Below are 14,738 nucleotides of genomic sequence, written 5' to 3' on the forward strand. Positions count from 1 at the left end.
CCATGGCACCCCAGTTTGCAGTAAGGTGTTCAGTGGGTGTAGTATTGTGGACAAATTTGGCAAGAACTTATGGTAGTAGTTTACCAGCCCGAGGAACGACCTCAGTTGTGACACATTTTCCGGTGCTGGAGCCTTGACTACTGCCTCAATCTTCTCTGGGGACTTATGTAACCCCTCTTTATCGATAATGTGGCCACAATACGAGATCTGTTTTCTAAAAAACTCGCATTTGGGGCAGTTAGCTCAGAGCCCATATTCCTGCAATCTAGTGAGCACCTGCCCCAGGTTGGCAAGGTGATCACTGTCATTTTCGCCCGTGACCAGGATGTCGTCCAAATAACACTGGGTCCCTGGGATCCCTTGCAGGACTTGTTCCATTGCCCTCTGCCAAATAGCCGGAGCTGATGCTACCCCTAACACCAGCCGGTTGTATTGGTAAAGACCTTTATGGGTGTTGATTGTGAGGTATTTTTTTGATGCTTCTTCTACCTCCATTTGCAGATACGCCTGGGCCAGATCAATCTTAGTGAAGCGTTTCCCTCCAGATAGCGAGGCAAAAATATCTTCAATCCGCGGAAGTGGATATTGTACAGTGTGAAGGACCGGGTTCACTGTTACCTTAAAGTCCCCACAGATGCGAACCTTCCTTGGTTCCCCAGGCGTGCTGCTCAATGACTTTTTCATCACAGGGACGATGGGTGTAGCCCACTCGCTCCAATCTACCTTGGACAGTACACCTGAACGTTCCAGACTCTCCAGCTCTGCTTTGACGGCTGGGTGGATCTGGCCTCAAAAAATTTTGGGCTTGCGTTTTCTTCAATTTTAATCGTCGCTGTCATGCCTTTTAGTGTTCCAAGTCCTTGCTGGAACACTTCTTTCGCGTCAGTTAGGATCTTTGACAGTCGCCCAGGTGTGACATCGTCATCCTTTTTGTCAGCCACAGTCAGTGCCTGTATGGAATGCCAATCCAGTTGTATTTTCCGGATCCATTCACGTCCCAGTAATGGTGGTCCTCCATCTTGCAATACATACAAGTCTAGTTTAGGTGTTTCCTTACCGTTATATATAATGGTCACCCTTATTTTTCCTTTGGGGTAGACTTTTTGCCCCGTGTACGTCTTCAAAATAATTTTTGTGTCTCTCAAGGGTACGTGTGAGAATAGCCGCTCGTAGTCCCGTCGGTTTATGACTGTTAGGGCTGATCCTGTGTCCAATTCCATCTTTACCTGGACTCCTGCTAACTTGAGAGTGACCCAAATGGTTCGGTGATCCTCCGTTGTGATCACATTATGTAGTTTCAGACAACTCAGTTCCCTGCTTTCGGAGTCGTAATCACTCTTTTGTTCGTCTGAACTATTCTCCGTCATCTTATGTACCTTCTTGTACTTTCCTTTGGTAGGTTTCTTATTGCTGGTTTTCTTTCCCGACCTGCAGACTCGTGCTATGTGTCCTACTTTTCCACACTGTCTGCACACTTTGTCTTTGAACCAGCAATCATTCTGGTGTTGTTCTGCCGCAGCGATAGCACTTCTCTGTTCCGTATGACATTTCGTTTGTGCCATATTCTTGCGGTCTCTGTTGTATCTCTGCAGTGCCCCGTTCTGCTGCTTCATATGATACCGCAATGCTGAAAGCCTTTTCCAGCGTAAGGTCCTTTTCAGATAAAAGCCGTTTCTGGGTTCCTTCACTTTGAAGCCCACACACAAACTTGTCCCTTAAGGTATCTGCCAGTCCCGCTCCAAACTGGCAGTGTTTCGATAGTTTGCGCAGTTCTGTTAAATAATCAGCATTGCTTTCATCCTTATGCTGGTTCCGTTTGTGAAACTTGAATCTTTCTGCCATCAGCAGCGGTGTGAGGTTTAAATGTTCCTTTAGTATCGTTACTATGTCTTCAAAACTCTTTTCCATTGGCTTCGTTGGGGTTACTAGATTTCGTAATAAACCATACGTCTTTGCACGCATTACATTTAACAATACCGACGCTTTCTTGTCATCTGACACCTCATTTGCTTTGCAGTACACCTCTATTCGTTCGACATATGTAGTCCAATCTTCGACTTCATTGTCAAATGCGGTGATACTGCCACTCTTCGGCATTTTGGGTGTGGTTTAAAATGGTGTCTCCCAATGGCTTAAAATGGCGTCTCCCGCGCTTTCCTTCCTCCCCCGCTGCTGCCGATGCCGCTCCCGGCGGTTCTCGTGGCAATGGTGGCGCCCTGTAGGTTTCGCGCGCTTCTCTCCCTCTCTCCGACGCTGCTCGGCCCCAGAACACCGGCTGCGCCCTGTGCGCTCTGCCCTCTCTCTCTCTCTCTCTCTCTCTCTCCCCCCCCCCCCCCCCCCCCCCGTCGACGCTGCTCGGCCCTTTGCTGTGCCGCTCGGTCGGGCTCTAGCCCGCTGCTGTCTGGGAAGGGTCTGCGCACTACCTGTTGCCAGCCCGTTTCGCTGGACCACCTCGACTGGAAAGCCAAGCCTGGCTCTCGACAGCCTCCCCCGCAATTCTCGAGTCTCTGCTGGATGACTGGGCAGTTGCCCGTGGTCAATGTCCGAGTCTCTGGCCTTGACCTCCAATCCACTGATCTTCAGGAACGAATCCCCGGGAGGTGATGCAGAGTTGCAGGTAGGTTCGAACCTGCCTCGTCGCCAATGTTACGTCCGTGTATAATCAGACACAGACTGCGGAGAACGGTACAACGGTGTTTACTCAACGTGGCTCAGACTGCAACTGATCTGTACAGATTACTACTCAGGGCTATATACAGGTGTGGTCACTGCCGGTACTACAGTATACATGAGCTGTATAAAGTAGTTCCCCCCTTAAAGGTACATAGTTACTTTTAATGGCAAAATTGTAATGTGTCATCTGGTAAGTTGTCACATTTTATATTGCACAGCATTACAATTTCATGCTTTGTGTATTTTAACCCCACATTGCTTAACTTACAGATTTTTGACTTGTGGGTATTTATTTCAGGGCTAAGCCAACAGACTTTGCTTTCTTGAAGCTAATTGGCAAAGGAAGCTTTGGCAAGGTAAGATTTTAAATATTCAACTTTTTCTTCCTTCTGCTGATGCATCAGATGCTTTTGCTTCAACATTTCACCAGAGGTTCATGTGCCGCAGTGTTTGTCCAATAAGAGATGGCCCTTTATGGATTGTAATTATAAAATTATTTTTGTTAGGTTCTACTTGCAAAACGTAAAACTGATGGGAAATTTTACGCAATCAAGGTCTTGCATAAGAAAGTAATCCTAAAGAAGAAAGAGGTAATATTAGAAATTTCATTTCATTTATTGCCAAATTATTTTGTTGGTAGTTTCATGTTTTGTGCATGTATTTCAGTTGTTAAAATATTTTGCAGCAAAGGCACATTATGGCTGAGCGTAACGTGTTGCTGAAAAATGCGAAACATCCCTTCCTGGTTGGGCTTCATTATTCGTTCCAAACTGCAGACAGGCTCTACTTTGTCCTGGATTTTATTAACGGTGGAGAGGTTAGTATTATTTAAACTGGTAGACAGCTACAAACAGGTAGCACTGAATTGTGATTTTCTTTGCCCACCAACAAACAGATTTCAGTATGTTTAACACTTTAGAAAATTGTCACTAATGCTGAAATGAAAAGCGAGTTACAGACAAATACAGAACTACTAAGTAGCTACATTTGGTTACTTTATATAATATAATGATGCTTTCCACTTATTATGATTTTTCTATTTTACATTTACATTTTCTTTCCCCTTCCTTTTGATTGTGGTACCATTAGTGTAAAGTCTGTGGGTTGTGCAGTTAATAAATACACAGACTTCAGAAGTAACAAACAAACAGGTCTTTACTATTCGAAGGTCCGGGCGAATCTGCCCAATAACTCCTGGCACAACACTTATATACTGGTGTGGTCACTATCGGTATTACAGTATACAGAAGCCAAACAAATAGTGCCACACCTAAAGTAGTTCCCTTAAAGGTGAACGGTTACATTCAATAGTTCCCTTAAAGATAGACGGGTACATACACTACAATTAGTGCAGGTAATCTGTTCCAAGTCCTCCTCCCGTGTTACTTTAAAAGGTGCGTAAAAGCATACTATGTGATTCCCTATAAATTGGCCACTCACCCGTGAGGAAGCAGCTAGCCTCAGTTCATTACGTCCTCCGTTACCCCACCAACATTTTTGACCTGAAGCTCCTCAAGTTTCAAACTCTTACCAAAGGTCTTTTCACCCCAAACACAAACATTAATTCCCATAGGCAAGCACGCTATGATCTAAAGCTAGCCTCCCATCTTCCACCCTCCAAAAATTTGAGTTCATACAACTCTGCTGTCCATATCCCAGACGTGCCAACTCTTGCGAATTTATCGCAAGAGATGCGATTTCGAAGTTAATTAAGCCTCGTGATTAAAAAAAAAAAAAAAAAAATGCAATAAGGCAGTCAAATCTTGCGTTTCTTTTTCTCCCCTCGTAAAGCTGATCATGCTCACCTTGTGATGTCAGTACTGGCGAGGGGTCGGGTCGGGAAAGTACAAGGCCTCGGTCTCGCAGGTTGGGAAGAGGATGGCGTGGCTGCCTACTTAATGCTGCCTGCTGTTGGGACTCGGTGACTCGTGTAAGTGCAGAGCCTGTGGCGGCCAGGTGTTTGTGCAGTTGAGCCGTGAATTACTCGCTCCCTGCCCAGGGCCGTCTGTTCTGGGGCCTGTGCTGTGTTGTGTTGTGGTGGGTTGGCAGCTGGGAAGTTGAGAGTGAGTCAAGTGTTCCCAGTAGAAACGGTGCTACTTCATGTTAGGTTGTTGCAGACAGTGTGACTCTTCACTGGTGGAAGTGCGTGGTCCCGATGGGGCGCAGTGCTTGCCGCTAATATCAGTAATCTGACCGAGTTAATGCAGCAGGAACAGGTCATGAAACAGAATCAACTGACTGTGTCTCCTAATGAGCTCTGAAGATATTGAAATGGCAGTGCACTGATTTAATAAGTATAGATTGTACAAAAATATTAGCATATAAACCCAGATTCATGGACCAAAAAATGAGGAAGTTCTTCACATTGTGCAAAATATTTAAATTAAGTATGCTTCCTCCCCCCTCCTTTCCTTCTCTTCCCAAGATCTAACACTTCGGGGAAATCATCCCACCCCCTCATGCCTTTCCCCCAGGCGTGTCTATCATCGCGGAGCCGACCTGACCGGTAGCGGCAGGTGACTCAATTGAGATGATTAACAGCTAGTTGTCAGACCCTTAACAGGCTTTTTTAACTTACTTTTTAAATTTAACTGCATGGCCACGGGAACCACGCTGCTTGGGAAGCACGTCTGTCAACCTGAGGTGGGAGTTCCGTGGCCATTACTCCAGCTGGTTACTTGACAGCATCAAATGTACAGTAAAAGTTCCAACTTCTTTTAAATATTCGTTCATGGGATGTGGGCATCGCTGGTAAGGCCAGCATTTATTCCCCATCCCTACTTGCCCTTGGGAAGGTGGTGGTGAGCTGCCTTCTTGAACCACTGCAGTCCGTGTGGTGAAGGTATTCCCACAGTGCTGTTAGGGAGGGAGATCCAGGATTTTAACCCAGCGATAATGAAGGATCGGCAATATACTTCCAAGTCAGAATGGTGTGTGACTTGGGGAACTTGGAGGTGGTGGTGTTCCCATGTGCCTGCTGCCCTTGTCCTTCTAGGTGGTAGAGGTCGCGGGTTTGGGAGGTGCTGCCGAAGAAGCCTTGGCAAGTTGTTGCAGTGCATCTTGTAGATGGTACACACTGCAGCCACGGTACACCGGTGGTGGAGGGAGTGAATGTTTAAGGTGATGGATGGGGCACCAATCAAGCAGGCTGCTTTGTCTTGGATGGTGTCAAGCTTCTTGAGTGTTGTTGGAGCTGCACTCATCCAGGCAAGTGGAGAGTATTCTGTCACACTTGTGTCTTGTAGATGGTGGAAAGGCTTTGGGGAGTCAGGAGGTGAGGCACTCGCCGCAGAATACCCAGCCTCCGACCTGCTCTTCTTGCCACAGTTGGCTGGTCCAGTTAAGTTTCTGATCGATGTGACCCCCCCAGGATGTTGATGGTGGGGGATTTGGCGATGGTAATGCCGTTGAATGTCAAGGGGCGGTGGTTAGATGCTTGCTTGTTGGAGATAGTCATTGCCTGGCACTTGTGTGGCGCGAATGTTACCTGCCACTTATCAGCCCAAGCCTGAATGTTGTCCAGGTCTTGTTGCATGTGGGCATGGACTCCTTCATTATCTGAGGAGCTGCGAATGGCATTGAACACTGTGCAGTCATCAGCGAGCAACCCCACTTCTGACCTTATGATGGAGGGAAGGTCATTGATGAAGTAGCTGGAGATGGTTGGGCCCGGGACACTGCCTTGAGGAACTACTGCAGCGATATCCTGGGGCTGTGATGATTGACCTCCAACCACCACAACCATCTTCCTTTGTGCAAGGTATGACTCCAGCCAGTGGAGAGTTTTACCCCAATTCCCATCGACTTCTGTTTTACTAGGGCTCCTTGATGCCACACTCGGTCAAATGCTGCCTTGAAGTCAAGGGCAGTCACTCTCACCTCACCTCTGGAATTCAGCTCTTTTGTCCATGTTTGGACCAAGGCTGTAATCAGGTCTGGAGCCAAGTGGTCCTGGTGGAACCATAACTGGGCATCGGTGAGCAGGTTATTGGTGAGTAAGTGCCGCTTGATAGCACTACCAACGACACCTTCCATCACTTTGCTGATGATTGAGAGTAAACTGATGGGGCGGTAATTGGCCGGATTGGATTTGTCCTGCTTTTTGTGGACAGGACATACCTGGGCAGTTTTCCACATTGTCGGATAAATGCCAGTGTTGTAGCTATACTGGAACAGCTTGGCTAGAGGCGCGGCTCGTTCTGGAGCACAAGTCTTCAGCACGGCAGCCGGGATGTTGTCGGGGTCCACAGCCTTTGCTGCATCTAGTGTGCTCAGCCGTTTCTTGATATCACATGGTGTGAATCAAATTGGCTGAAGACTGGCTTCTGTGGTGGTGGGGACCTCCAGAGGAGGCTGATATGGATCATCCACTCAGCACTTCTTGCTGAAGATGGTTGCAAACGCTTCAGCTTTGTCTTTTGCACTCACTTGCTGGGCTACACCATCATTGAGGATGGGGATATTCATGGAGCATCCTCCTCCCGTTAGTTGTTTAATGGTCCACCACCATTCATGACTAGATGTGGCAGGACTGCAGAGCTTTGATCTGATCCGTTGATTGTGGGATCGCTTAGCTCTGTCTGTAGCATGCTGCTTCCGCTTTTTAGCATGCATGTAGTCCTGTGTTGTAGCTTCCCCAGGTTGGCACTGCATTTGTAGGTACGCCTGGTGCTGCTCCTGGCATGCTCTTCTACACTCTTCATTGAACCAGGGTTGGTCCCCTGGCTTGATGGTAATGGTAGAGTGAGGGATATGCCAGGCCATGAGGTTACAGATTGTGGTAAAATACAATTCTGCTCCTCCTGATGGCCAACAGCGCCTCATGGATGCCCAGTTTTTGAGTTGCTGGATCTGTTCTGAATCTATCACATTTAGCACGGTGGTAGTGCCACACAACACGATGGAAGGTGGCCTCAGTGTGAAGAACGTAAGAAGTAAGAGCACGAGTAGGCCATATGGCCCCTCGAGCCTGCTCCGCTATTCAATAAGATGGCTGAAGACGGGACTTCATAGAAACATAGGATAGGAGCAGGAGTAGGCCATTCGGCCCCTTGAACATGTTCTGCCATTTAATGAGATCATGGCTGATCATCCAAATTCAGTACCCTGTCCCTGCTTTCTCCCCATATCCCTTGATCCCTTAAGCCTTAAGAAATATATCTAACTCCTTCTTGAATATATTTAATAAGTTGGCCTCAACTGCCTTCTGAGGTAGAGAATTCCACAGGTTCACCACTCTCTGGGTGAAGAAATTTCTCCTCATTTCAGTCTTAAATGGCTTACCCCTTATCCTTAGACTGTGACCCCTGGTTCTGGACTCCCCCGCCATCGGGAACATCCTTCCTGCATCTAGTCTGTCTAGTCCTGTTAGAATTTTATAAATTTCAATGAGATCCCCTCTCATTCTTCTAAACTCCAGCGACTATAAGCCTAATCGACCCAATCTCTCTCCATACGTCATTCCTGCCATCCCAGGTATCAGTCTGGTGAATCTTTGCTGCACTCCATCCATGGCAAGAACATCCTTCCTCCGATAAGGCGACCAAAACTGCACACAATACTCAAGGTGTGGTTTCACCAAGGCCCTGTACAACTGCAGCAAGACATCCTTGCGCCTGTACTCGAATCCTCTCGCTACGAAGGCCAACATACCATTTGCCTTCTTAACCACCTGCTGCACCTGCATGCTTACCTTCAGCAACTGGTGCACAAGGACACCCAGGTCTTGTTGCACTTCCCCTTCTCCCAATCTATTGCCATTCAGATAATAATCTGCCTTCCTGTTTTTGCCACCAAAGTGGATAACCTCGCATTTATCTACATACTGCATTTGCCATGCATCTGCCCAGTCACCCAACCTGTTCAAATCATACTGGAGTTTCTCTGCATCCTCCTCACAGCACACGCGCCCACCCAGCTTTGTGTTGTCTGCAAACTTGGAGATATTACATCTAGTTCCCTCGTCTAGATCATTAATATATATTGTGAATAGCTGGGGTCCTAGCACCAATCCCTGCGGTACCCCACTAGTCACTGCCTGCCACTCGGAAAAAGACCCGTTTATTCCAACTCTTTGCTTCCTGTCTGCCAACCAGTTCTCTATCCAAGTCAGTACCTTACCCCCAATCCCATGTGCTTTAACTTTACATGCCAATCTCTTATGCGGGACCTTATCGAAAGCCTTCTGAAAGTCCAAATACACCACATCCACTGGTTCTCCCTTATCTATTCTACCAGTTACATCCTCAAAAAATTCCAGTAGATTAGTCAAGCATGATTTACCTTTTTTCTCCACAATGACTGTGTGCGGTGGTCTCTGCTACCAATGCTGTCATGGACAGACGCATCTGCAACAGGTAGATTGGTGAGGACGAGGCCAAGTAGGTTTTTCCCCTCGTGTTGGCTCTTTCACCACCTGTCCCATGCCCAGACTGGCAGCTATGTCCTTCAGGACTCAGCCAGCTCGGTCAGTGGTGGTGCTACTGAGCTACTCTTGATGAACATTGAAGTCCCCCACCCAGAGTACACTCTGTGTCCTTGCTACTTTTCTTCCAAGTGGTGTTCAACACAGAGGAGTACTGATTCATCAGATGAGGGAGCGCTGTAGGTGGTAATCAGCATGAGGTTTCCTTGCCCATGCTTGACCTGAAGCCATGAGCCTTCATGGGGTCTGGAATCAATGACTCCCAGGGCCACTCCTTCCCGACTGTATACCACTGTGCCGCCACCACTTGTGGGTCTGTCCTGCTGGTGGGACAGGACAGACCCAGGGTTGGTGATGGAGGAGTTTGGGACATTGTCTGAAAGGTATGAGTATGTCAGGCTGTTGCTTGATTCATCTGTGGGACAGCTCTCCCAATTTTGGCAAAGGTCCCCAGATGTTGGTGAGGAGGACTTTGCAGGGTCGATTAGGCTGGGTGTGCCGTTGCCGTGTCCATAGCTGGTGCCAAGGTTGATGCCGGGTGGTACGTCCAGTTTTATTATTATTGTTTTTCGTAGCTGTTTTTTACAACTGAGTGGCTTGCTAGGCCATTTCAGAGGGCAGTTAAGGGTGTGGATTTGGAGTCATATATAGGCCAGACCAGGTAAGGATGGCGGATTTCCTTCCCTAAAGGACATTAGTGAACCAATGGGTTTTTACGACAATCCGATAGTTTCATGGTCACCATTTACTGATACTAGCTTTTTATTCCAGATTTATTTAATTAACTGAATTTAAATTCCCAAACTGCCGTGGTGGGATTTGAACTCTCATCTGCGGATCGTTAGTCCAGGCCTCTGGATTACTTGTCTAGTTACATAACCACTATGTTACTGTTCCTGTTAAAGACAGATGATCACTTTCCTCAGGCAGAAGCTGTTGCTCAGTCCATTTCCAGCACAGATTCTGCAGGCTGCAAGTCTTTCCAGCAAAGTCTCCATCTAGTCTCACCTCATTGGAAGAACTCGCTCACCATTGACAGAATGCTTCTGTCATCTGTGCTTCACCTGCCATCTATTCCATCCATGGGTACCATTTATACTGCCTTATCTTGGTCCTCAGAATTGGACCACGATGAACCCAAACACCAACACCACCACCAACCTTCTCCGCAATCATCTAATGCTGCATAGGACAGAGGGTATCAGCACCTGAGCGCATTGCTGCCAGGGATGGCCTCATCATGGCCAGATTTAGTTAACTTTACGTTGTACACCCATAAGGCTGCCACATGATGTGCCAGGTTGGCACCACCCCACACCAACACCATAAAGCATCCCTACAATGACCAAGCCATTCTTTTCACACTCACCAACATTGCGGGGGAGTACGGTTATGTCTCATCATTCACTGCAACTCACTAAGCCAAAGGTGCACACAAATCTGTCCAAGACTGGAAAGTGTTGAAAATAAAGATTTTTATGTTTGACAACGCATTAACAGAAACTTTACATAAACATTGGATACCCTTGTGTGTTGTTAGTTGGTATGATTGCACTAGGATGAGTGTGAGGGGTGGCTAGTGAGATGGGGATGAAAGAGGGATGGGTGTAGGTGCAAGGTATGTTGGTGTGTGTAAGGATGTGCAGGAGTAGAGTAGGGAAGGCAGAGTGATGGGGATGTGATGAGAGGCAGCAGGATGAAGTTGAGTGTGGCTTTGTACTAACATTTCCTGATTTAATGAGATCATTAAAATGTTTGCAGCACTGCACCCAGGTCCTCCTGAACACATCTCTGCTTGTGACCGCCTCTGCAATCTGCAACCAGGCTGTCTTGGTCTCCTGGGGAGGTCTCTTTCGTCCCATTGAAAGGGAAGAGGACCTCCCTGTGTGCTCCATAAGCATATGGAGGGAGTCATCGGAGAACCTGGGTGCAGCCGTCTGCTTCTGTGCAGTCATTGTCTGTGTTTGCAGCACTCCAATGCTGTAGTGCACTGACAGCACTATATTAGATTAAACTTCAAATCTAATGTGGCCATGATTCCTTTAAAGATCCTGGCTGAAAACACGTCATGAATGATGTTACCAGACCCGCTCCATTTAATTGGGCCGGGTAGCGTGCTGGGCGGGCTTAATAGGCCCTATTAACCTAAGTTAGTTTTCAGCAACAAGATGGAACCAGCAGCGGGGTCGCGACCCACCACCCACACCGGACCCGCTGAAGTCGGCAAAATTCCGGCCACCTTGTTTCCAGATTCAACAGGGAACTATTCAGCCCTATAATCACACACTTGGACATCGCTTGTAATACTGAATATTAATCCAGAGGCATCTACGTAGGAGATCCTGTAATAAAGCTGCAGCTGGATAATTCATAAGCCACATAAGGAATATTAGCCAAAGGGCACCAGACAAATCTTTACCCCTTTTTACACAGTTCCATGAGAAAATTGTCTGGAAATTTACCATCCACATCTAAGTGTGATTAGATGCCTAAAGATATTGAAATGGCAGAACTTCCTTTTTTGGTCTGAATCTGGATTTATGCTAATATTTTTGTAGAATCCATACTTATTAAAGCATGGCACTACCATTTCAATATCTTCAGATTTTAATAAAAGCTCTTGCTATGAACTAAAACCTTCCCAACAGCTACTGCAAATTGCTAAACGTGCAACACTCCAGCAGATGTCATCCCAATAACCGTCATCGTAACCTTAAACTGAGATACATAGCAACGTGGTGATAACGGGTAGAATTTTTTTAAAGGTTTTTTTTGTAAAGCACTTTCAGATATGGTAATATAGTTTTTTTTTAAAGAGCTGTGACCAGTTGGAGATTAAATAAGCCACTAATGAGGTTTATAAACCAGCTGTCAATCTATATTAGTTTACACAGAATCACAGAAACCCCACAGTGCAGATAGAGACCATTTCGGCCCATCAAGCCTGCACCGACACATATCCCACCCTATCCCTGTAACCCCACGTATTTAATCCCCCTAATACTAAGGGTCAATTTATCATAGCCAATCAACCTAACCCGCACATCTTTGGTTACGTTTGAAAAAAATAGCAACTCATGATTTTTATACCAAATTTCTTGATTTTTAAGAGTTTATTTCTTGATTTATGAGACGGTGGGGTTGGCATTACTGGTTACTAACTTGCACTAAGTCACTATGTCAGTTTCCGGTTCATCAATGCCTTGAATTTAAAATGTTCATCCTTCTATTTAAATCCCTTCATGGTCTTGCGTCTCCCTATCTCTGTAACCTCTGAGAACTCTGTTCCTCCAATTTTGGCCTCCAGTGCATCTCCCACATCCTTCGCCACGCCATTAGTGGATGTGCCTTCAGCTTTCCAGCCCATAACCTCTGGCATTCTCTCCCTAAACCTCTCGACCTCTCTCGCCTACTTGAAAACATTATTTGAAACCTACCTCTTTTAGTCACCTGTGCTAATATCTCATCCTTTGGCTCAGCGTCAATTTTTGTCTGATTACGCTCCTGTGGAGCACCTTGGGATTTTGTAATATGGTAAAGGCGCAAAATAAATGCAAGTTGTTACAATTTCACTATACCTAGTGTACACAGGAAATCTCCCCGCCCCATATTGGCCATAATTAATCTGGCTGTTTCGAAAGGGCAGCCTATGATATTGACATAAATACACAAAATGGAACTATTCTTCATAGTCCATGGGTACAGGAAATGCTTGATTTACCGGCACCTAAATAACCGGAAATCTCGGTTAACCGGCAAAATTCAGGAGTAGGTTCAGGTAAGTTTTACTTCATATTACTTGCCTTCCTCAATCTGTTGCTGTGCAATGGGTGTGGCTGCAGCTATTGCTAAGCTACAGAGACGCTTGGAACTTGTGGCCATTGTTCTGCACCTGTTGCTAAGCAACAGGGTTTGTTGCTTTATACGGAGCTCTCAGCTCTCCGTATCTTTTACTATAGCTCTGTGTTATCCGGAATTTTTGATGAACCGGCACCACGTCGGTCCAGTCGGTGCCGGTTAAAAAAGAGTTTCCTGTAATATGGAAAATCTATGCAGTATTTGATCGTCGTGTGTTAATGTACTTATCCTAAACTATTTTCAGTTGTTTTTCCATCTACAAAGGGAGCGTTGCTTCCCAGAAGACAGAGCCAGATTTTATGCTGCAGAAATGGCCAGTGCACTGGGATACTTGCATTCACTCAACATTGTTTACAGGTAACCTATTGTTCTGAACTTGATGTAAATCATTACAGTGCATTATAAATATATGCATCTTCATATTGTGCAATATAATTTTGAACAGTGAGTTGATATTTCAAACCAGAATGCTACAGAGTGATGACAAGCAAGTGGATGAGAGGAGGAGGAGGGAAGTGGAAGCTCTAGTTTAAGTAGTTTAATCTAACCACATTCTGCATGCTTTCAAAAATAGGAATGCAAGCCAAGTACTCATCTGACTATGCAAACAACACTACCATATTCTTTTGATAATGGCAGCAGTACTTTTTTTGGATATGTACCGAACGCAAGTGGAGAGTATTCCATCACACTACTGACTTGTGCCTTGTAGGTGGTGGAGAGGCGAGCCACTTGCTACAGAATACCCAGCCTCTGAACTTCTCCAGTAGCCACGGCCGTTATGTGGCTAGTCCAGTTGAGTTTGTGGTCAGTGGTGACCACCAGTATATTGAGGTGGGGGTCTCGGCCATGGTAATGCCATTGAATTTCAAGGGGAAGTGGTTAGGCTTTCTCATTGGAGACAGTTGGAGACATGGCATGTGTATGGCCTAAATGTTACTTGCCTCTCATCAGCCCAAGCCTGGATGTTGTCCAGGTCTTGCTGCATGTGGGCATGGACTATTTCTGTATCCGAGGAATTGCCAATGGAGTTGAACTCCATGCAATCATCAGCAAACCGTCACACTTCTGACCTTATGATGGTGGGAAGGTCATTGATGAGGCAGCTGAAGATAGTTGGGTCTTGTACGCATCCCTGAGGATCTCCTGCAGCGATGTCCTGGGGCTGAGATGATTGGCCTCCAGCAACCACAACCATCTTTGTGCCAGGCATGACTCCAGCCACTGGAGAGTTTTCCCTCTGATACCCATTGACCTCAGTTTTACTAGGGCTGTTTGGTGCCACATTTGGTCGAATGCTGCCTTGATGTCAAGGATAGTCACTCACCTCTGTTCTGGAATTCAGCTCTTGTACCATGTTTGAACTAAGGCTGCAATGAGGTCAGGAGCTGTGTGGTCCGGACGGAACCCAAACTAAGCATTAGTGAGCAGGTTATTGGTGAGTAAGTGCTGCTTGATGGCACTGTTAAAATTGCTTCAATCAATTTACTGATGATTGGGAGTAGGCTGATAGGGCGGTAGTTGGATTTGCCCTGCTTTTTTGTGGACAGGACATACCTCTTGGCTTCACCATACACCATCCTCAACTTTTTCAAAACTTTGCCACTTGTATCCTGTTAATGATAAATAGTCCTCATATATCACCCTTCGCCTCACCGATCACCACTTGCTCCCAGTTGCAGAATGCCTCCAGCTGGTGGGATTGGTGGTGCTTCTGGTGGTTGTTGATCGTGCTGCTGCAGTGGCTGTGTTATATACACCTACTGATTTGCTAGTAGCATAA

At 46.3% G+C, this 14,738-nt stretch overlaps 1 protein-coding gene across 4 annotated transcripts in view; it reads left to right on the top strand.

Moving 5' to 3' along the window:
* Positions 1-14,738, top strand: part of sgk3 (serum/glucocorticoid regulated kinase family member 3) — a 171,656-nt gene that overhangs the window by 118,444 nt on the left and 38,474 nt on the right. For all 4 annotated transcript variants that reach the window (XM_085993091.1, XM_085993089.1, XM_085993090.1 and 1 more), the window contains exons 8-11: positions 2,972-3,029; positions 3,180-3,263; positions 3,359-3,490; positions 13,200-13,312. In XM_085993091.1, coding sequence (XP_085849217.1) covers positions 2,972-3,029; positions 3,180-3,263; positions 3,359-3,490; positions 13,200-13,312 — 387 coding nt within the window. The remainder of the gene's footprint in view (positions 1-2,971; positions 3,030-3,179; positions 3,264-3,358; positions 3,491-13,199; positions 13,313-14,738) is intronic.

The sequence above is a fragment of the Somniosus microcephalus genome, chromosome 7 (genome assembly GCF_052327205.1).
Source record: "Somniosus microcephalus isolate GS21.2 chromosome 7, FLI_Smic_1.0, whole genome shotgun sequence".
NCBI lineage: Eukaryota > Metazoa > Chordata > Chondrichthyes > Squaliformes > Somniosidae > Somniosus > Somniosus microcephalus.